Source organism: Nelumbo lutea, chromosome 5, assembly GCF_056320005.1.
Source record: "Nelumbo lutea isolate HS-2025 chromosome 5, American lotus-T2T, whole genome shotgun sequence".
Classification (NCBI taxonomy): domain Eukaryota; kingdom Viridiplantae; phylum Streptophyta; class Magnoliopsida; order Proteales; family Nelumbonaceae; genus Nelumbo; species Nelumbo lutea.
Window position 1 is genome coordinate 613463 of NC_142688.1, and position 23494 is coordinate 636956.

A 23494-nucleotide genomic window follows, 5' to 3' on the forward strand; every position below is an offset into this window, starting at 1 on the left:
CACCTGTCTTCTAATTTTCAACCCCAGCTCTGCTTTGCCATGTGCGAAACAAAGAACAGCGTGGCACTTCTTAAGCTTCATCTGCATGACACGTTTACATGGATGCGGGGTAAAAAAGTAATTGAAGAGAAAGCCCCATTTTTCAAATAGACAGTCAAAGCTTTTTTCCACAATAAGCATAAAACCCTAATCCCTGCCCTTGCTGTTCCCCGGAGCTCGTGGTTCTCACCGGAACATCACCGGGATTGGGGGTTGAATCCTCATCGGCGGGCTTGTCATAGATGAGACACTACTACATCTCCTCATTCTGGTGAGTACAGAAGTGGTGGGGTTCCAGTTCCACTAACGAGTCATGTCGAGTTGAGCAGTGATTGCTTTAAAAGCCAAAAGCAGTTCCCCATTCACTCTTACAAGTGACGCTACTCGGCTCTGTCTGTGACTGTAATGTGGATGGACACATCACTCCAGCTTGAAATCATGTACCAAAATTTGAACTATAGACGTTTGCCTCATCCGACTCTCCCTCCGGAATCCGGATGAACTGTTAGTGAAGCTGAATGCAGAATTTGGGGAACACTAAGTTTCGGATTCATCGACACCAAGCGGTGGATCCCATGATGAAGTATCCTGTATCCTTTGCCAAGAAACTCTCGTCGTCTGGCTAGGCGAAGGATGCCTTCTAGTGGGTCGTTTTCGTCATCTTCTAGATCATACATTGGTAATTAGATTACGATATTTAGGCAGAGTAAGAAGCAAAAGGGAATATTGCATTGAAGCGGGGAGTTAGGGGGGCATTTCTTATCTATCATTCCCTCCTTTCTCAAAATGGAAGACATGAAATTTTCCTTAGGTCCATTCACTAGTCAATGAAGTCGGAGCACCGAGTTTAAAAGCCTAACTTGGGAAGATAATGCAAAAACCTGAAGACAATGGACGCTTTGATGCCCTTGATGTTTGGCAGATAGAAAGGGTAGAAAGAGCTACGGAGGTGATAATAATTCTAGACAAGGGTAGTCTCACAATCCCATCGGTGACGTTGAGAAAATCAAACGCCGGTGGCCGGTGAGCGGTGATGCCCCCCATGAGCCATGAGCTCCAGGGAAGAGCAAATGCAAGGGTTAGGGTTCTGGGTTTACTGGTTCGAATCACTTGCCAGAACCGAGAACTCTCCTCACCAATGCTAGTCGTCTCTTCCCAGATCTCAATGTGCGAAACTGAAAAAGGATTTCCTAATTCCCAAGTAATTCAGATTGGCTGAACGCTTTCGATGTGTTGCAGGCTGTGGAATCAGTGGCAAGTGGTAAAATACAGACAGACGAGTCACGAGTGGTTATTATTTAGATCTTAGAAAAAAATAAAATTTTTGTGGAAAGTGGTAGTTATCTTTGAGCGTTTCGATTTTTCGCCATATTTTCTGAGCAGAGTCTTTTTGATCTTGCAATCTTTGCCGTGATCGTCTATCAGTTTCCTACGGGCATTTTTCAGTCCGTCATTGAGACCTTCCTTGTAGTCATTCTTTGTTTTGCAATTATTTTCTTTCTAAAATCGAGATTTTGGCTGTATTTATTTTTATAAATGTCCCGACTATACCAAGGACTTTGGTAATTCTTTAAAGGTCTGCAGTGGCTGCATTGAGACTCTTCTCCTATTTTCCGAATTTTCTAAACGGTCGGTCTTCCGGCATTTTTTCTGGCGAGAATTTTCTTCTTGAATCCCATGCGCACATGGGCTACGGGGGTATGGGTACTCAAGGTATCAAAAAATAACCATAATTTAAAGGGCGAAACCCCAAAGCTCAAACCATTGCTTGGTAGTTGGTACAATGGATCAGACCTCGAGCTGACAACCATGGGACAGGGCCAGCATAACCAAAATTTTTGCTAGGATTCCAATTTGTTGACTCAGAAAGATTGGAAATTCTTCTGCTCCAAAATAGATGTATGCTGACGTTGCCCAGATTGATTTCTTCTTTCGCTCTCCCCATCAAAGAAAACCACTGGGAAAAAAGCGATTATCATATTTATTGGATTCTTGATGGGTTTGGGGGGTTCATCATTTCTTTGGTTCAGTCGAGGAAGAAAATGATATACTTTGAAGGATAATTTTAATATTTTCAAAAATTTTAAACTAAACCACCTTGATTCACCATTGTTAGGACTGGTTAATTATAGGTACTACATTAAATACTTTTTGAAATTTTCGATTATTGATTTATGAGTATAGGGGTGCTAGAATTTTTCCTTTTAATTAATCTTCAAAGAATTGGATGGGACATAGAATTAGAAAAGGAGAGTATTACATGTTAGAAGTTCAATGGAGGTTCAATCATGATGATGTGGCATATATTAATATATATATAATATGGTTAAGATGCAAGTAATTTTGCACAATTGCCCCCATTCAAACAAAATAGTAGGGGTCAATTTATTTATTTATTTATTGGTAATGAGTAAGGGCTCTGGGTTCAAAAAAGGGCATATATATATATATATATATATATATATATATATATATATATATATATATATTTTTTTTTTTTATTATTTCAAGTTTGGATTTTAAATAAATTATATATATAGGGTAAATTTTTTAAACTATCCTTATGGTTTAGCTAATTGACCAAGTGTATCCTTACTATTTAAAAATTGACTAACGCTCTCCTACTGTTTTTAACAATTGACTAACTCTACCCTTACCGTTAAATTCTATTAATATTCTGTCAAAACTCATTCGCATGTATATATATATTTTTAAACCCAAATTTACCCTTCACCTCTCTCCCCCTCTTTCTCTCTCCCCTTCTTTTTCACCAATAATATGAGAATTCTCAAAGGAGATGATGGCTGAGGAGATAGACATGTCCAATTGCGGCGTTCTAGAGAAGAGAACAAGAGGGGCACCATTGTTCGGTGGGAATAAGCTACCGTGAGATCTGGCCAACGTCAGTTGCTGCTGTAATGACAGTGATGTCGAAGAGAATAGAGAAGACCTCTTCTTTGTTCTAAAACTCAAAACGAACCGATAGTGATTTGGATTTAGCACCTGAAGCAAACGCGGAGTAAGCCAAAGCTAAACCATAAGGTTTACAGGGTTCTAATAGCACTCTGATTTTGCAACCGTCTTTATACCATTATTTCGATTAACTAAAAATTTAATGCTCAAAGTGCCCTGTTTTGATCGGCTCTCACATGAACCATCCCCAAATCCTTCCATGAGTTGTTCTTCTTCAAGTATAGCTTCAGATGGTTTCATGAAGCTTTGAGTGAGCAGAGTTCGTTGTTCACAACAGCAACAAGGGGTGGAGATCGCGATGTCGAAACAGGGGCATCCTTCAACATGTCTGGAACTAGCTCCCATGTGTTCCTATCTACATCATAGAACTCACCGTAGGTGAGATAAACTCCTCTTTTGTTTTGCCCTCTGATCACGTAGAACTTGTTGTCCGTGTAACACCTTGAACACATTTTCCTCCATTGATGCATCCTTCGAAGTAGAACCCATGATTCTTCTTGAATCATTCGATCTCCTCCGTGAGAAGCTTGATTTTCTCATCGTTCTCCCCCTTATTGTGCAGCAACCCAGACTTTTCCTGCTGCAAAACTTCAATCCTCTTCAACTCAGAAACATTGCCACCACCAACTTAGTTGATTTGTATTTGACCAGAGATCTCAGACCTTCCAAAATCTTATACAATAGATCTCAAACTTAGACTATGCTGCACATCGCAATAGATACAATCCAGATCTCAACCTCCGCTCTAGAAATCCGGCTCATGCTGTACATCGTTGGAAATCTCAGACTCAAAACTTATTTGGCCGATCTACACATTGCAAAGACTCATGCCACCCTAGATCTCATACTCAAACTCATCTATGCAAACTCCAGCCGGTTCAATATTTAACATTCAAAAGAGGGGAGAAGAGGTTAGGGAAGGAGTTTTTCTTTTAACTTAAAGGCAGACATTTCATCCTTTTCATTCTTCCTTTGGACGACGACACATTTGAAGTCTGATCTCTTCATCTTCTTCCTGGGCGACGGCGGCGGCATTGCCTTGTAACTCCACCCAACGACAATAGCATCTGAACTCCAAAGGGTAGTTTAGGCATTTTGCATTGTTTTTTTACGGAAGTTAATGGTAAGAATAGAGTTAGTCAATTGACAAAAACAATAAGGATAGCATCAATCAATTTTCAAACAGTAAGGATACATTTAGTCAATTAGCTAAACCATAAGGGTAGTTTAAAAAATTTACCATATATATATATATATATATTCAAAATGGCAATTGATAAACATTACCCATGGAGTCATTCGAACCAGGGGCAGAAACAAGGGGTGTGGAGGGGAGCTCCCCATGCATTTAAACTCCCCATAATTGTCATTTAAATCTCATTTGTATTTTGGTCCCCTTTACCCATGTTTCCTACCTTTTAGCCCCTCTTATCCATCTTTATTAGATTTTGGCCCCCTTCAAGAAAAAAATCCTAACTCTAACCTAATTCAAACCATCTTTATTCTCTTTTCCAATTTGCTTGGAGGTTGTTGGATTGCAGAAGAGGAAATCAAGGAGACGAACCAAGTAAAGTCCTTCCATTCTCTCTCTTAATTCTTACATTCTTGAAAAATGACTCAACTTGAGGAATAATGTATTATATTTTTTATATGACACGGTCTGACCCGTTCAACCTGAATGGTTAAACCAGTTACTAGTGACTCAAACGCAAAAACGATTTGACCTCAGGATTGGTTTTCAAAACATTGGTTTAGAGTGAAATATTTTATATCTAACTTTTGGTTTTAATTGCTCGAAACACGTAATTATATGAACTATGCATGAAATGAAAAAAAAAAAAGACTTCTGCTGGCGGATAAGGATAAAACTGAAGTACGTCTTTTGAGCAGTGTGTATATCTTCCTTGGTTGGAGGGAAACTAAATAAAAGAATTATAAGTAAAATATTAATGCAGAATAGATCATGGACTGGGTAGTGGTTTACAACAAAGACTATTTTGTACATTCTATAAATAAGGCCAACAAATATTACAAAGAGATACGTTTGGCATTGTTCTGTGGGAATGTTTCCAATGTTCCTGACTTTCATTCGTTTCGTTCCCACATGACAACATGCATCCAGAAATGTGTTCCTGAGAAATTGGAACTATTCTTCAAGAACACATGCGAAGGATAGGGATGGAAAATTTCTCCATCTTCTCTTGGGCACCTGATCTTTTCCGTTCTGTTTCAACCTTGATTATATATTAAATACTATTTATATTATATATCAAAATATATTTAAAATATTATTTATATTTAAAATTTTTGATTTATTTTAAATCAAATTATTATTAATTTAAATATTGCTAATTAAAAAATTTCAAAGATTTGAGTCCTAGTGGAGAACCTGTCTCCATCAGGGTTCAGGATAGAGGCTAACTTTTATCCCTGACAAGGATCGAGGTTGGGGACATAGAATAAGATTCCTACCCCGAAGCCACCCCGTTGCAATTCCTAGCTAAGGGTGTCATGTCCTTTAGAATTATGAATACACACACATGTGTGTGTGTGTGATCTACATATGAGAGCTGGGTATAAGCCAAGTCAATGTTTGAAACTTTGAATGAGCTAGAATCACACTGTTTGAATGAGAAAGCCACCATTCAAGCATCCAAGTCAATATTGAATCTTGTTTTAATAGTTTTTTCAAGAAGTGATAATTTGATTAAGATAAACAATCATTGATGTATAGAATTAATTAATAGGGCTATCCAAACATCATTTCAATTAGAACAAAAATATGTTCCCTAAGAACAATTTTCCAAATAGGTCAGCTGTTTTTTAAGAATAAGGAATGGGATTTTTGTTTTAAAACGGGAATTTCGTCAAGAACAGAAATGTGTGGGAATAATGTCAACCAGGACTAAAAGTTCCATATAGATTTTAACTTTCATGTTTTTCTTCAGAAGTGTTTATGGGAGGGATATCAACCAATTTCTAAGGGAGGGCCTCACATTCCCCTCTTACAATTTGTAGATGATTGCTTAATCTTTGCCAAAGTCTCATTCCTAGCTTGCTCAAAGATTAAAGAGATTCTTAATAAATTGGCTATGGCCTCAGGTCAGTTGATTAGTTTTTCCAAATTTGCTATCAGATTCTCCAAGAAGGTTTCAAAGGATTTTGGTGAAGGTGCTAAGGATCCCCATCGAAGCAAAAGCAAATATTTACCTAGGTGCTTCTATTATTGAAGAGAGAGTCACAAAAGCTACTTTCAATAATTTGAAAGAGAGAATAGTGAGTAAATTATCAAATTGGAAGAAAAATACCCCTTCTTTGGCGGGCATAGTGACCTTAGTAAATTCTATATCGAATATGATCTCTCAGTTCATTATGAGTTCTTTCAAAGTTCCCAATAATGTTATAGAAGAAATCAATAAAAAGAGTAGAGCATTTATTTGGGGAAAGAAAATTGATGAGAAAAAGCTTAAGGATTTGTGCCCCCAAGAGTTGGGGCGGTCTAGGAATAAAAAATTTGAAGTGGGTAAATGAAGCAAATTTAGCCAAATTAGGGTGAAAATTCTGAATAAAAAAGAATAACCTTTGGGTTTGGGTTAGAGTGATAAGTAATAAATATTAAAAAAAAAAAAAAGAAAAAGATGATTTCCGGAATGCGAAAGAGAAACAAGGCATCTATCTCTTGCGTTGGGACCGGCGTGGTATCCTTCAAGCGAGATACCTCATTAAAAGAGGTATGGGATGGATTGTTGGGAATGGAACAACTATCGATTCGGAACCGCTCAGTGAGTTGGCTCCGAATGCTGGAGCGAGTAAAGAAGAGCTTCGGGTTGTTGATGTCATTGATTTTGATAAAAAGGTGTGGAGGGAGGAGAATATCCATTACTCCTTTGTTCCAAAATCATGCTGGCATAAGATAACAACTTTAGTAATTCCACTGGATAATGTCGAAGATAGGGTGGTTTGTAGGGTAAACCCCAACCCAAGGATACATTCACTGTTAAATCGACCTACATGGAGATGTTTATTGCCATTTGCCAATGGGGGTTCTAGGCTCGTTGATAGCCTTGCATGTAAGGTGTGGAGCCTTAAGCTTCCTACTAAAATTAAAATTTTTTTTATTCCTTCTTAATGATAGGCTCCCCACAAAAATATTTTTAAGAGATAAAAGGCATCCATTCCGATATTGCTTGTAATTTGTGTGGGGAGGAGGAGGCTGTAGATCATATTTTCAAGACTTGTCCTATAACTAACCAAGTGTAGCTTATGGATGGGTTAGGAATTAACAAAGATCAATCAAGAGAGAAAAACACTTGTATTCTTTGGTTCTTGTGAAAGAATAGAAACGATAAAATCTCCAGCTACTATCATTGAGCACGCTCTTCATCTATTTATAGATAATCAAAACAACCCCATTTTGGAAGGGGTTATATCATGCTATAAGCCTTGTAAGTCCATTGTTTGCAAGTGTCCTACGGGAGAGATGATCAAAATTAATTTTGATGCATCGAGAAAGAGTGATGGTTCTTGTGCCATTGCGTGTGTCATGAGAAATTCTACTGGAAGTATTCTGGAAGTGAAAGCGTATTTTATTGGTGATACCTCCATTAATGTTGCAGAAGTTTGGGCTGCATGGGAAGCCCACTAGTTAGCTTTGAACTACAAGGACTCTCCCATCAATCCATCATCAATGAAAGAGACTCATTGTTGGTGATCTAGTGCCTGAATAAGAATAAGAAGACCAGGAGCCTTGGAGACTGAAGACAATTCTGGAAGAATGCAGGAAGACCAAAGAACATCTATCAAGTAGAGTGGAATTGATTGGCTAAGGAGGCATTTTCCCATTCAAATGTAATTTCCCTCTATGGAGCTGCCTTCCTAGGGGTTGAGCTACAGTCTCGTGTAGCTCATCCTATTTCTACCTAAAAAAGGTCATTTTTGTCATGTAAGTCATGTCTCAGTCATATTGTTACGAAAAGTACAAAGAATTGTTAGAAGATTCAATGGTTCCACAGAATGCGAATGGAAATATCCAGCAGGTGACGAAACTTTTGACCCGCAAACAGGAAGAGTTGCTACAAGCACATGCTTTCGAACCGGAAAAACCAGGAACCGGTCAGGTGATCGGTTCTATTTTCCCCAAAAACCAGATTTCTCCCCAAAACTGTTGATTTTGATCAGCAAACCACTGAACTGGGCAATTAACCGTTCAAACAGTTTTGACTGTTATTTATTTATTTTTTGTCAGAATGGGCCGAGCACTCAATTCGAATGGTCGGACCGTTCAACCTGGTAACCAGACCCCTGACGGATTCGGTCACCAGGTCGGTTTTAAAAACCATCGCTACAAGTCTAATGTGCGTGGACTGCAACAACCAGGAGGAATGTGTTTTCAGAACCTGTGTTCCTTATTAATGAAGTAGTTCTCTTTTCTCTGACAAAAAAAAAAAAGAAAAAGAAAAACCTTGAGGCATCAAAAACACACTTAAAGTTCAAATTGAGCGAAATCCCACTCAGGTATCAGCTCTTCTGCATAACTAATTCATCAAGGTATACAGGCAAGGGACAAGTCAAATGTAAATCAGAGACTGTGTTTCGGACATAAGCCACATTGGGATTTATACCCATATAAAGTAAAACCGTGAATCCATCATCTTTTGGCACGTTGGCTATTAATTGGCAACTTCAGATACCAAATTAGGTTGACAGACATCAGGTACAGCAACTGTTTGATAAATTCGTGATCATATTATGGTTCTAGCGGGAGGCTAAAAAATAAAAAGTACTTTGAGAACAGAGAACCACATCCTGCAACAATAGTTCAGAAAGCCTTGCAGATTATGGAAAGTCTAATAATTTAACTATACAATCTCCTGGTGCACAGCAATACCAAAGCAATAATCAAGTGTCCGTACAGTGTTATTTTTAAATAAATTAATGTACAATCTCTTGTGTTCAAAAATGTTATTTGAGAAAGCTTTGTTATACCTTTGCAGATTTTGTACAATCCAGCCATAGATAAACAGGTCCAACTAAGATACACTAGAAGATTTGCACAAAAACTGATCCTTCCAATTTCAACTTATACAATGAAAAGAACAAAAAAACCGTCAAATACTTCAAGAAAAATAATATGTACATCCACATATAAAATCAGGCACAAACCCTTTTAGCTCGGGGTGCCAGAGATGATCAAGATCAAGTTCCACTTGTGGCAATCACCAAACGCCGGCCACACAGCACTTGCCTGCAATACTTCATCTACATGTTCAATCACTACGATGTTGTGGGATGTTTGATACAACAATGACCATCATATATATAGAGAGATCTGAAATCATCCATGTGGACATACATGGACATCCCATATCCAGAAACTTCCAACAAACAAGGGTACAGACCTGAATAGCGATAAAAAATCTACCACCATATGAAAGTCATAGCACAACATTTTTCTTCTCTGTACGAGTGAAGAGAAGGGTAAAATATTTTAATACTGTCCTGTCCCTTCAAAGCTCAATCCTTCATGCTGAGCTTTATGTTTTGAACTTTAACCGAAAGTTGTAGTTTCTGCTCTTCAATGTCTTTCAAAACTGTCAGTAGATTTGCTCGATAGACTTCACATTTCCGATTTGCACGGTCAAGCTCACGAGATAGTTCCATGATTTTATTGTCTTTCTCATCCTGTAAAGGAAAATAATATGGTATAAAAAGCAAGTCACCATAGAAAAACATATTGTCTCATACAAGGAAATGATTAGATGCCTCTTTCTTTCTTCTGATCAATGAAATGATAAAGCATCGCCATCATGAAGTATTTTATCACTCAACCATTATATAATCTTTATTATAAATTGTCCCTTCATGACACTGTAAGCCACGTGAGCCTTATCCAAACTAGAGGTCCAAGTAGGGAGGGCTGGGCAGGGTTTAAGCTCAGCCAAGCCCAACCATAAGAACTGGCCCTAAAGGACCAAGCCTGAACTGAGCCTCAGGTCAAGCGCAAACTGTCTAACCCTGGCCCGGCATGCAGTGAAATTTGATGTAGTTGGGTTGGGCTCAGGTTGGTCAATCAGTCCACACTAAAAATTAATATAAACGCATGTGTATATTTGTGCATGTATGCATATATGTATGGTTTTCCAAAAAAAGCATGCATATATGCATGTATGCATGCAAGTATGTGTCTATATATGCATCTATACATACGTATATAGAATATAGTTGGCCTGGGCTCCTGCCAGGTTCAGGCTACCCAAGGGTTAGGACTGAGAACGCACAAAAAATAGAAACTGAACTTTTGGGCCCAGGCCCAGCCCAAGGACAGAAAATCCAAGCCCAGTCCATGTAAAATTGTAGGCTGGGTTGGCTCGGGTTGGGCCCACCAAGTTGCACCCCCAGTCCAAACACATGGACTTGCAATGGCCACGGATTCAACCATTATATAATTTAAGATGGTTTGAATTGAAGGAGCATGTTCTGTCAAAAGTTACCTTGAAGAAATACCTTATACCATCTGTTAAATGTGAAGGAAGACCAAGCAAATTTAGACAATATGATCATGAACACAACGAATTTTTGATAGCATGAGTAGTTCATAAATTTGGCATTATCTTACATAATAACTGCAACATAATTTCCATCATTCAGCCAGCAAGCATACAAGATCTCAATTTAATATTTTATATATGAATCAACAATCTCAAAAATCCAAGACCTACAGACAGCAAAAACCCAGTAGAAATACTATATGCTCCCAGAAGAAGAAAAAGAAATAAACTTAGAACTAACAAATTTAATTATTATGAGAAGGAAGTTCGGTCACCATAATGTGATTTTAATAATAAATGGAGGAAAATAAAATTATATAACTAATTATATCAGAGAATGGAATCATAATTGAACTGGTAATATAACAGTACAAAACTCCAACATTCTCACAATAAAACGTTCATCAGAAATAAATTTGGTGGTAAGAAGATAGTGTAGATCCTTGCTGGATGTAAGGTATTGGCTTCACTGGATCAGTCTATGAGAAGGATCTTTACATATCAATCAGTCAGTGGATATCATCACTGGATATCATGATTACATTTTTCTTTTGATGAAAAGTAACAATTTCATTAAAAGCAAAGGATAGGGTACATGAGTGTGTACAACTGCAACAAAGGCTGGCCAGAAGAGTTACTAGGGTAACATGCAGTCACTAAACAGGGAATCCCTGTGGATCCTGGATTTTGCTAGACCATCGGCCACAGAGTTTAGTTCCCTAGGGATCCATCTAATCCTTACACTCATCAAGCCATAATATCTCTAGCTTCATCCAGGTAGTGAATTAAACGCCAAGGCCCCCTATCCTTCTCTCCTAGCCATTTTATGGTGTTTACGGAATCCCAAATTCTTGGCAATTATGAGACCTGTTAAGGCAGCCACAATCTCAGCTTTTGTGGAGTCTGCAACCCCTATTGGGCCACTGTAAACCCACCAAATATTTCCATCTTCCTCCCAGATCACACCTCCAATCCCAGCTTTGCCTGGGTTGCCTACAGCACTTCCATTGAAGTTAATCTTATTCCCATTTCCTCCACCCTAGAGAAATCTTAACAGCAGGTGGATTCCAAGGAGAGGAATGCAAAATGTCCACCAGATTCCATTGTAGGTCTGAAAGAATAACCCCTTTTAAGATCTCAGAGCCTGTCATCCAGAGCTTGCATAAAAAGGTTATGTAGGAAATGAGATCTTCAATGATTCTTTTCTAGTTTTCAAAAACCCTTCTGTTTCTTCCTTCCAACACTGCCGTAGCACTGCATGGGTTAGTGTGCAGCAATAGGCTTTCCCTCTTTGACCCAAACCCATACCCTGCCATTGCCCAAGAAAATCCAAGACATGTTCAGGAGCAGCCCAACTGTAGCCGGTTATATGCAGAAAGTGGTTCCAGATTTTCCTTCGTCACTGAGGCACAAGATACAGACATGAGGGGGAGATACATAATCTACCCCTGTTCTTCTTCTAGAGAATATCGCAAGTGTTTATTCTCCCAAGGCAAGCCTCCCACACAAAGAAGGAAACTCTCAAAGGAACAAGTTTGCTCCAAATCTTTCTTACTTGGAAACAAGATGTTTTGTTCACCTGAAACAAGAGCCTTGAAGAAAGACTTGGTTGAGAACTTTCTGGCTAGGTGAAGGATCCAAATACGGCTGTCTAAGAAGGAGAAGTAAACTTCTTGGAGGGAGTGGAGGAGATTAGTGACTTCAGTCATCTCCACATCCCTTAGGGATCGTCTAAGACTAAGGTTCCAACTAATCCCAGAGGAAGAAGGATAAGAGCAAGAGGCAACGGTAGCTTCATTAGCTTGTGTGAGGCAAAACAATCGGGGATAGGATTCAGTCAAGGTTTGATTCCCCCACCAGAGGTCAGTCCAAAGCTTAATTTTGTTTCCATCCCCCACCGGTATCTAATAAAAGAGATAAAATTAGTGTAGGAAGCAGAGATAGCTTTCCAAGGGCTTGCCACATTCTCCTGGGTCAAGTGGACTTTGCTATCCCAGCTGTTGGCATTTAACCCATATTTGCTTCTGATTACAGCTGTCCAAAGTGTGTTTGACTCAAGAGGGAACTGCCACAACCATTTGCCAAGAAGAGCTAGGTTTCTTCCCTTAATGTGTCCAAGATCCAGCCCACCTTCCTCCTTTGGTTTGCAAACCTTCTCCCAGCTTAGAAGAGAAGATGACATATTTTTTCTCCATCACCATCCCACAGAAAGTCTCATCGGAGATTTTCAATCTGGTCTTTTACCTTCAAGGGGATAAGAAACACTGAAAGGTAGTAAATAGGCAGGTTTGCTTCCAAGTAGCTAGTTTCTTTTTCTCTATCACTAGATCCCAAAAGTGGGGGTTTCTTGGATTCCCTCCTAGAGGCATCCCCAAGTAGTATAGGCAGATTCTCCACTTTGCACACCAAGACTTCCTGAAAACTAATCGACTGCTCTCTACCATCTTTATTCCCGCCAAGATGCTTTTGGAGAAGTTAACATGGAGCACAGATACCATCTCAAAACACTGAAACACCCTCTTCATATGAGTAAGATTCTCTAGACCAGATTCCAGAAAAACAATTATATAATCAGCAAATTGTAGATGTGAGATTTGTAATGTTTCTCTTCATACTTAAAACCCTCTTATCATGTTCATGGTCCTTGCCTTCTCAAGAAAGTGACTAAGGACATCCACAACCAAGATAAAGAGAAAAGGGGAGAGAGGACACTCCTGTCTTAAACCTCTACTGGCTCCGAAATAACCTTTGGGTTCTCCATTTATCAACACCAAAAACCAAGCCGTACTAATACACCCTTTTATCCAATGCAGCCATCTATTGCCAAAACATTTTAGTTTCAAAATGCTCAACAAACAATCCCAATCAACTTTATCAAAAGCCTTTTCAAGATCAAATTTGATCAGAACCGCCAGCTGACCTTTCATTTTCCTGTCTCTGACACACTCATTAGCCACTAGGATATCATGATTACATCATTCACTATATAAAAGGAGACACCTAAAAATCTTCTACTCCAAGGAAAGTTTGGTGGCTTTATCTATTCCTCAGGCAGCTTTTGCTTCCACAGCAAGGGTGGAAATCAATAAGGCCAAAAAACTAAGATCACATACATACATTTTAGATCAGTGGAGCATATTTAACTAAATACATTTTAGATAAACAAGTTAAAAAGCAAATGCTAATGTTGGAGAAGTGTCATCTTGGAGGTCACGAATCACAACAGAGCAAAACATGAAAACCCCAAAGCCTGTGTATTTGCAACAAAGGCCACTGTCTACATTTTGTCCTTTTATGATATAAGGGCTTTGTGATTGGCAAGGCCCATCAGATGGAAATACACAATAGGATCATAACTGAGACAGTGTAGGATATTTTCTTTTTAGAAACATGTTGCACTTCTATTTTGGAAATCCATCTCAGGGATAAAAAGAATGTATATCACCCAAATTAGGAAGTGTTAGTAAATTCTTAATGATGATATTGATGATAGTAGTAGTAGGATCATGTAGGATTTTAAAGGTTCCTTAAATTTAGGAAAAATAACATGCTTAGCATATCTTACCAATCATATTTAGCTTAAAGAAGAAAAAGACCCACATTTTCTTATTAAAAGAATTTGTCCATATTTAAGTTTTCCTAAACCATCAGCTGTATTAGTGTAACCATGTTATTTGCCTACCAACAGGGAAATGTGAAATATGAATATCTAAAACAAATGTGTGTGTGTGGAGAGAGAGAGAGAGTGCAAAAGGCTGCAAAGAAAAAAGAGAACTGACCATAGTCTGAGGTTGACCCAAACCCCATTGATTAACCCCAGTGGCATAACTTGCCTGACTTCCATCAGTAACACTATCCACCTGGTTTGTTCCATTGACCATAAGAATCCTCCCACCATTCTTTTTTGCAAGAGCAACCTTTTTAGCAGCCTCTTGTAGAGCACCTAATGCCACATGGTAAATATCTATAGTTTTTGCTCCTTCATCTACATACTTAAGGGCCTCATGACGCAAATTATTGTATCGAACAGTAAGAGACTCACAACAACTGTTCAACAGATCACTGGCACGTTCTTCTAATACAACACCACTCTTGGCATTTCTTGTCCACCGTTTCAAAACATAATGAGATGGAAGAGTAAGAACATTTGTGACCCTAAAGACTGTCAATACATGCCTACAAAGAAGGCCTGAGAACTCAAACATTTGGCAGCTACACGTGGCCTTCATCTCAAGCACATTGAACCTAACAATGTAAGCCTTATGGTCTTCTCCAAACTTCGCTACTCGGTATATGTTACCTGTTCCTTCATCCTCCATCTTGGTAGCCATGAAAGTAAGAGTCTCAACTAACTCCTCTTGAAACTTCATAAATAATTTTCTCGTGTAAACTTCTGCTGCTTGTTTCTCCATAGGTGAGGGAGTCTTGAGAATAGGGGCAGTGTTCATTGTATCATAATCAGCTTTGACTTCTTTCTCATACCGACTCTCAAGTGCCTTTTCGTGCTGCTTAACCAACAGCTGTAGGGTGGTTGAAGCGTTTATATACCCATCAAAATACGAATTCATGCTATCACTTCGTTGGGTTATAGACATTTCAGCGAAGAATGTGTCACGCAAGTATACTGGGACCCACTGCCGCCGAGCATTATATATAGCCTGAAGCCATTCATTCTCTCTGAGATCATATTTATCAATAAGGGACAACCAACAAGACTCAAACTCCTCAATTGACTCAGTCAGGTTTACGCATTTGTGGAACTCTGCTTCAAAATTTGGATGTTCAAGATACACATGAGACAACTTCTCCTGACCTTCTTTAAATATATGCCACTTGCAGAAACGATGACGAGTACTTGGAAACACTTGCGTGATGGCTGACCGTATCACTCTATCATGATCTGTTGTGATTGAGACTGGAGGGTGACCTGACATTGCTGTAAGCCATGTCTTGAACAGCCAAACGAATGATGTTTCAGATTCATTTATAAGAAGGGCACAGCCAAACAAAACAGGCTGTCCATGATGGTTTACACCAGTGAATGGAGCAAATGGCAAACGGTACCGATTTGACCTGTAAGTTGTGTCAAAGGTAACTGTGTCTCCAAAATAAGTATAATTCATCCTAGCCTTGGGATCAGCCCAGAAGATATTGCTCATACACTGATCCTCATCACCCTGTACGGCATAAAAGAATGATGGGTTCTGGGCGTGCATGTGCTTCAAATAGTCTATAAGAATCTGGGTGTCTCCACCAAGTGTCCTCTGGCGACTACTTCTCATATAATTCCTACAGTCTCGCTCTGTGAATCCAACGTTGCTAATACCCCCATATTCTTTTATCAACACAGACATGATTCCACTCGGGCCAATCCCAGCCCCCTGCAAGGTATCGATCAAGGACTTAGCAGAGCCAGAGACATGCCTATGGGACCGAAGGCAGTGGACTTTATCCAGCGGGACCAGCTCATGATTATGCTCCTTTTCGAACCCAGATACAACCCATTTCCCAGACTCTTGTATTTTCACTACCAACATAGCCTTGCAACCTACCCTGGTGATAGCTCGGGGGCGTTTGACCTTGCCATCACTGCCCGGCTTCTCTTTCTCAACCCGAAATCCTTCCTTAGCACATACGAAGGATCTCTGTATGATGGCTCCGTCCCGCCTTGAGCGACGGGACATGCTGACACGGGTGCTAAATCCAACACGCCGCGCATATGAATTATAGAAAGCCTTGGCGGCCTCTTCGGATTCAAATTCCATCCCCTCGTAAGGTTCAAGATTCGTATCACCCTCAGGAATATACAATTCCCGACCACCGGAACTGTCGACCATTTCATCGTCATCTACGGGATGTTCGATGTCCACGGTTTCATCTCCCATGGGCATATCGAATTCAATGACCTCGTTTCCCATGTTCAACGGTTCGAACTCCATGAACGATCTAGACCCAGATTTCCCTCTATAATCTCGAATAAAAAGCAGGTAGACTACTACTCATTATACGAAATTCAAATTAGAAGAACCAAGGAGAGAACTGACCGACATTGATTGCTGACAAAAAGAAAACTCGGGGATGACGTACTCCAGCTGCTCAACTGTAAAACAACATCGTAGTGGTGAGTCTCTTCGGAGTAGAGATGGAAAAAGAGTTGTGACTTCTAGGGTTTATTTTGAGAGATTGCAGATATAGAACAATTGTAAAAGAAGATTACATGGAAACCCTAAAGTATCCGCAGCTTCCTCTTATGTTCCTTTTTGTGAACTGCAGTCTGCAGGGGTTTTGGGGTTTTAGGGGGGAAGTTGCAGCAGAGGGGGGAGAGAGGAGGAGAAAGAACGGAGGGAAGGGTGGAGGGTGGGGGGAAGGGGAGATGATCCAGTAATTGCTGAAGCAGGTGGTACTGGTTCAATTCAACGAACGAAACCTAGATTGGACGGTGACAAGAAACGAGACGTATTGAATATTGAATTTGAAACCAAGGTGGGCGACGCAGGAGAATAATTACAAAAGCCCTTTCCTTGGACGGGGTAGTACCCTCAACTCAAAGCCTCAAGGCCCCAAGGCCTCAAGGCAATTTGGACGAATGAATTTTTTATGGGCTCAAGTTAATGTTACTTAACATTATATATATATATATATATATATTTAGGGTTTTTAAAAAAGCCTTGAGATGTTCATACAAGACGTGTTATATCACAATTTCGAATCTTCTCAATTTTTTTTTTTTTGATTTTTTTATTCTTAAAAATAGATCAGTTAGAAATGAGAGTTATTTTTCCTAATAAAACAGATTTGATCTTGGATTCTTACCCGATAAACATGGGAGTCGGGAGATGATGCTTTCTATTCCATTTTTATTTTTATTAGATGGGATTCAACGACGTGGGAGTTGCCATTTTTATTAGGATACTTTTCTCGAATTTTTACAATCATTCAGTGGTTGCATCTATGTATGTTATTCTCATTTTCTTGTAAAACTTGTATGTAAATCGATTTTTTAAGGCAAAGCATTATATTTCATTCAACTATCAAACGTGTATGAATTCAGAATAATAGTGGCAGTATCAAGCAAAAAAGCACAAGAACATACTTTGCTTTAATTTTCCTTTTACTAATCGTATTAAGTTGTTGGTTTGAAATTGTTATTTTTCTGAAAATCGGCCATTGACGTAACACTAGTGCATTTTTTACAAGAGATGTGGTTAATCTGTCGTTGTTGTTGTAGATTAATTGCATTGGTAAAACCGTAAAAGAGATGTACCACTCTGCTCTGAAATACCAAAATTAGCATGCTTTTCCAATCAACATGTTAGATAGCACCGAGAGGAATTTGGATTCGTTTTGATTTTTTGTAATCCCCCCAAAAAGGGAGATTATTACATACAACTATCATTGCTGTGATTCATCCACCCACCTGAAATCTGTTCCGGTCTCCAAGTTGAATGAGTCTATTTGGCGAAATTTAAGTGTTTTACACATTTCAAGGTTTTTTCCATCTCCTTTGCTGCTTCCTCCCTTATAATGTCTTCATTTTTTTCACTGTCAACCTTTAATCAATTTAATTTTAGATGACTTGAGGTTTTTATAATTACTAATTATTTGCACTAAACCACAAATTATTGATTCAACAAAGTGAATCAATTAATTGTTTGTATGTAGTTGTAGAGAATTGACAACCAACCGCAGGGGTTAAGTTAGGTATTACATCTTTATTGTCTTCATTTTTCTCTCAAGGTTGACTTTTAATTGATTCCATTTGAGATTTCTATAATTACTAATCACGTCTTTAATTGTTTGCACTTAGCCAATAAGTATCGATTCAAGAATTGAAGGTGAATCAACTAATTGTTGTCAGTGGGTAAGTGGGTAGATGTAGAAAATTGGGAACCATATGTAGATGCATCACATCAAAAATGTGTTTTCTTGATTGATAGAGAAAGCCAAATATTTTTAAAACTCGACCAATGTAATTTCGATCAAAGTTTTACGAAAACAATACAAATACAAATATATACATTGTAAATACATAGATTTTGCAATTTTACATACTCCTTCCAAACCGAGCCTTTATGGTTAAACATGTGGCTGACCTTGTTTTAATTAATTTATTGGTCGACATTATGGTTATAATTATCTGAAACTTGCCTTCACTCTCAACATTCCCTTAAACTTAATTACCCCAACTCATCCACACATCCTGTTATACCTACTGTTAGGTACGTCTTTCTTTCATCAGGTCAAAATTAAGTGATTTTATAGTATTCTCTGCAGCTAATTAAATGGTTGCAAGTGAGTGAGAGAGAGTCGTCAACAAAAGCTAAAAGAGTTTGGTATTGAATCTGTATCCATGGAGTGCTAGCTGAAACCAAAGAGAGTCCATTTCATGAGTTGGAATGATACGCTTTTGGGTATATAACATCGAACTTTTTGATGGGGGTGGGGCGGTGGTTGAAATGTGCATTTCTTCCTAATCATCTTCACTCACTCTTGAGTTGATCAATAGTTAAACACATTGGAGCTTTAACTTTCGCCCTAAAAATTAGTTACCTTGATTTACTGGAATGTTTCAGTTTATGTATCTCACCTCACGTACCTAGTCCTACCACAGCATTCCTAGTTTAATAAATGTTGTCTTCCTCAATTTTGCGAGTTTGGTTAGTATATTATCATTTCTCTGTGACATTGGATTTAAATTGACTTCACCAAATGACAACAAAGCCCATGCATCTCACACGTCCCCAACCGACTAGTGTTACATACAATCCTTTCAACCCATCATCACTTAACGAAAAAATGTCTATTTAACTTATTGCGGAGGAGTTAGGATATGCTGACAACGATACATTGTTTGTTGTTAAAACACCCATATTCCTGATTTATGGCTGGATGACCATGGCCAGCAATGTGCCGCGGTCAGCGGTTTCAGACTCATTGTGGAGATTTTGCACTTACACACAGGTCTCGTTCTATATCCCCAGATTAACTATAGAAATAAAAAATTACATCTACAAACTTAAATTTAAGTTAATTTTACGTAATAATTAATTATAAATACACATAATATTTATATCTATACTATTATTAAAAGTGTGAATGAATGAGAATATGAAACTTTTGTTTGACTAAAATATCCCAATTTTTGAAGTGGGTTCTTTTCTAATTATAAGAATAAAAATGCAATTTCAACAATCACCTTTGTATCCATTTAAATAATAAAATCACTCTCATTATCTCATCGTTTAAGTCTTGCATTTAAGTTATTAACTCCCATTAACATTTATTTTCTTGAGTAGAATACCCCTATTTTTGAATTTAGCCCCTCTCTAATTCTGAGGTCACAAAATGTAATTTTAACTACTACATTTTTCTTCATTCAATTTCCTCTCATTAAGTCTTATATTTAGAGTATTAATTCTCATTCTTTCATTGAATCCTATATTAATTAGCCATATTAAGGGAAAATAAGTATGATAAAGAATAATTGTTTTTATTGATGTTCCAAAAAAAATACAAATTTAAAACCAATCCAAAAATGGAATTGTCTTCCTATTTGTTGGTGAGCCAACAAAATGTACCAACCTTTGATGTCATAGTTAAATAATAATAAAAATTAAAAAAATATATGAAAATACAATAAATTTTGTAGAAAAAACATATGAACACTTTTCTAATATCATATATTCATCATATTAAAAAAGTGTGACAAATAAGAATATCTTTTAGACATGGAGATATAAAAAATGTAGAAAATTTTGGAAGCATATTATTTACTATCATCATTAGGGGTGCAACTTGGACAGTTTAATCCAAGTCCGACCTATCCCAACTTGATTTCTTGCAAGGGTTGGGCATAAGTTTTGGGGGTTGTGGGCTGGACTTGGGCGCAATCCTAAACTTGGGTTGGGCTTAGGTTAAGCTCGAGCTACCCGAGCCAACCCAACCTGAGCCCACCCAAAGAAATACATACATATGTGTATTATATTTATATAAATTTTAATTATGTATACATGTGTATATGCATAAAGTATGTAAATGCATATTTGTAAATGAAACGCGTACATGTTTTCAATTGATTCTACTCTACAATTGGGTCATAAAGCCCATTAAAAGATGAATACATAAAAAATATATACACAAATTCTTTCAAACCTGCCCAAGCCCAACTAACTCAATCTGACCCATCCCAAGACCATGCCCAATCTAAGTTGTGTGGGTTAAAGCTCAGATTGGGCCTGGGTTGGTAAATTTGGGCTTATCCTTGAGTTGGGTCAGGCCCAAGCCCCTAAGATTTGTATCTTTAGGGTTGGACCTAGGTTGACATTCAACCCAATCCAACCCAACCCAACCTGCCCAAGTTGCACCCCCTAATCGTCATCATCATTATAAAATTTCCATGTGAAAAGCATGTGCACAATACTAGTGTAGATAAAAGTGCAATTGGATTTGGTCCTTACAAGACCGTGCTCACACCATTCGCACAATGCCTTGCAACCTTGCATGGGGAATATCTCCCCATGAAAAAAGCATACAAGTATAGAGATATTCCCTATACGTGACTATAAAAGCATGTGAAAACAGTCTTGTGAGCACTGAACCCGATCTCCATAAAAGATGGGGTCAAGCTAAAGAGGGGACCCAGTTTGGAAGGAGTGCAATTACAAATACACAAATATGTATAATACAAATACATACAAAATCATAGAAAATGCATGGTTTTTCACTCTACATATTTATATTTGTACTCCTTCCAAATTGAGCGTTAACGGTTTATGGGAGGATTGAACTATTGGGACATACAAAGGAAACATTGGAAAATGATAAAAATAAATAAAATATGACATGAATCAAGAAAATTACCAACTTAAATGAATAATTAATTATTTTATTTGATATTATAAAGTTAATAAGAAAAATGCATAAAATAGTTTAAGAAAAAATTCAATGCCATATTTAGGGAATTAAACTGACCTTTCTCTACCTTTTCTTTCAAACCAAATACAATCTAAAAGCACACCATTTTGAGTTTTTGACAAACTGTATTATTATGGTGGTGACAATCTAATCTTAATGTACAGCCTCAGTATGAGAAGAGTACAAATACAAAATTATATAGTACAAAACCTTGTGTGTTGTCTTTCTAAACCTTGCTTCCAAACTAAGCCTATAGCAACATTAATCGATAAAGTACTTCAAGTTCAAATATACAAAAGAAAAAAAAAATCAAATTGACAAGCATACATGGGTTTCTAACATTTTTTAGGGGGGTGGTCAAAAGTTTCTAACAATTTATATCAATTTGTAATTATTGAATAATTTGCTAGGAATTAAGGTAAAATTGGGTTGTGATGATAAGGATTAGAAAAGGCAAACATTGATAAAATTTTAATTGAGATAGGAATTCTCATTCTATAAATTTCATCCTCATTTGCGGTTTCGTTTGGTGCGTATTTTCGCATGGGCTATGCTTTTTAGAATCCTGACAGCCTGCCTTTTTGCCTTTTCCTATTTTGGCTGGGAAAATATCTATCCATCAAAACATGCAGATCTAAAAAGACATGGGAAACCCGTTTTAATTATTTTTGAGAAGTTCCAAATAGAGTATTTTGACTTATTTCGTCTCGTCTTTACAAGATGCACCTCCAACCAAACGGACTGTGGGCTGCCAAGATTTTTATGTAAAAGCCCATTGTCTTTTAACTATTAGATCTTTCAAAAAATACTTGTCAAATGGCACGACAATCTTTCAAGTTTTCTCTAATATAATATTTTATCAGAGACCATGGTTCAGCTCAAAGGCCTCTCATTGCGCTTCATGTCTATGCATTTACATTGTTAATTTGTCTTTTCACCATCTGTATCAACCATCCATGGATTTCTCAAAAAAAAAAAAAAAAAATCCATGGAGGACAAACTAGTAGAACTCAAGCACGACGCTACGAGGTGAACTTCATCTTCAACCTGATTTAGGTCAAGCACCGGTAGTGGAAATTTGTGATTGAAGAATCTCAACCTCAACCATGTTTGTCCAGCAGCCAAATGTTCTTCCACGATTGTCATCTTCAAGTCCCAATAAACGCTTTGCCCCCCATTAATTGCTTCATCATCACTTCCTTTTGCATGCTCACAACCAGTCGGGTCCAAAAAAAGAAATCCAACTATATATCCTTGTGTTGTCCGATTAACATTTCATCAATCTCTGCTCACAAGGGAAGTTCAAAGAAATAGTCAAGTCCTTCTAAGCCTCCGCCTTTAAAGCCAACTTCGATTGTGTCAATCACTTCCACAAGTTGTTTCAAAACCAAAATTTGTTTTTGGTCTCTCACCCTTGTTTCAACTTTGCATCATGTGCCACAAACGCTCTTCGTTTTCAGTCATAGCAATTTATCGGCGGTTTTGGTCATTGCCACCGTAAGTACAGTGGTAGGGCAATACGAGATGGTTCCCTTGAAAGACGAAAATGGAATTGACCTTAGGTTATTGTTGCAGTTAGGCTCAGTCTTTTAGGGAAAAGGAGGTTTGAGAGATCTTGATCAGTGAGTCCTCAAAACTGTATCCCCATGGTTGGTCTCTTATCCCTTTTATAGAGAAGAATTTGAAACTATAATGAGAAGAGTTTAAAAGAAGACATTTCCTACTAGAAAAAAGGGATATTTGCTCTAATGTCAGCTATCAAAGGGATACCATTAGGGTTTTGCTATATGTCCAGCGATATCATTTAAAAATAAAGTATTATTTCTCCGAAGGATTTTTGCATGGCATGTATTGGCTACATCTCTTTATAGGTTCTTTCGTAGCTACGTGTCAAGGACAAGATCTTGGCTCAACTGATGTGTTCAAACGTTTCATTGATGCCCTCGAGGCACCTCGTCACAACTCACTATGATTGGAAGAATCATAAATCACCTATAAACAGGTATTGCTGGTTTTGGACT

At 37.9% G+C, this 23494-nt stretch overlaps 1 protein-coding gene across 3 annotated transcripts; it reads right to left on the reverse strand.

The window, feature by feature from the left end:
• Window positions 1–8907: 8907 nt before the first annotated feature.
• Window positions 8908–17169, reverse strand: LOC148849690 (protein FAR1-RELATED SEQUENCE 5-like). 3 transcript variants are annotated; one of them, XM_088947804.1, is made up of 3 exons: window positions 16777–17164; window positions 14339–16659; window positions 8908–9693 (listed from the first exon to the last, which is right to left on the reverse strand). In XM_088947804.1, exons 2-3 carry the CDS (start codon window positions 16496–16498, stop codon window positions 9526–9528), a joined length of 2328 nt encoding a protein of 775 aa, XP_088803930.1. In that variant the 5' UTR covers window positions 16499–16659; window positions 16777–17164; the 3' UTR covers window positions 8908–9525. The 3 variants fall into 3 exon arrangements, with proteins under 3 accessions (XP_088803930.1, XP_088803929.1, XP_088803931.1); XM_088947803.1 differs by having other exon boundaries at window positions 14339–17169; XM_088947805.1 differs by lacking the exon at window positions 8908–9693 and adding an exon at window positions 10489–10634 and having other exon boundaries at window positions 14339–17077.
• Between the last annotated feature and the right edge of the window lie 6325 nt (window positions 17170–23494).

Bases quoted from the DNA above. Each gene is read 5' to 3' on its own strand.
- LOC148849690 (XM_088947803.1), bottom strand. From the start codon at position 16,498: ATGGAGTTCGAACCGTTGAACATGGGAAACGAGGTCATTGAATTCGAT. The intron at 9,694-14,338 runs GTCAGTTCTCTT...TTTCCTTTACAG, and splicing joins TGGGTCAACCTCAGACTATG to GATGAGAAAGACAATAAAAT.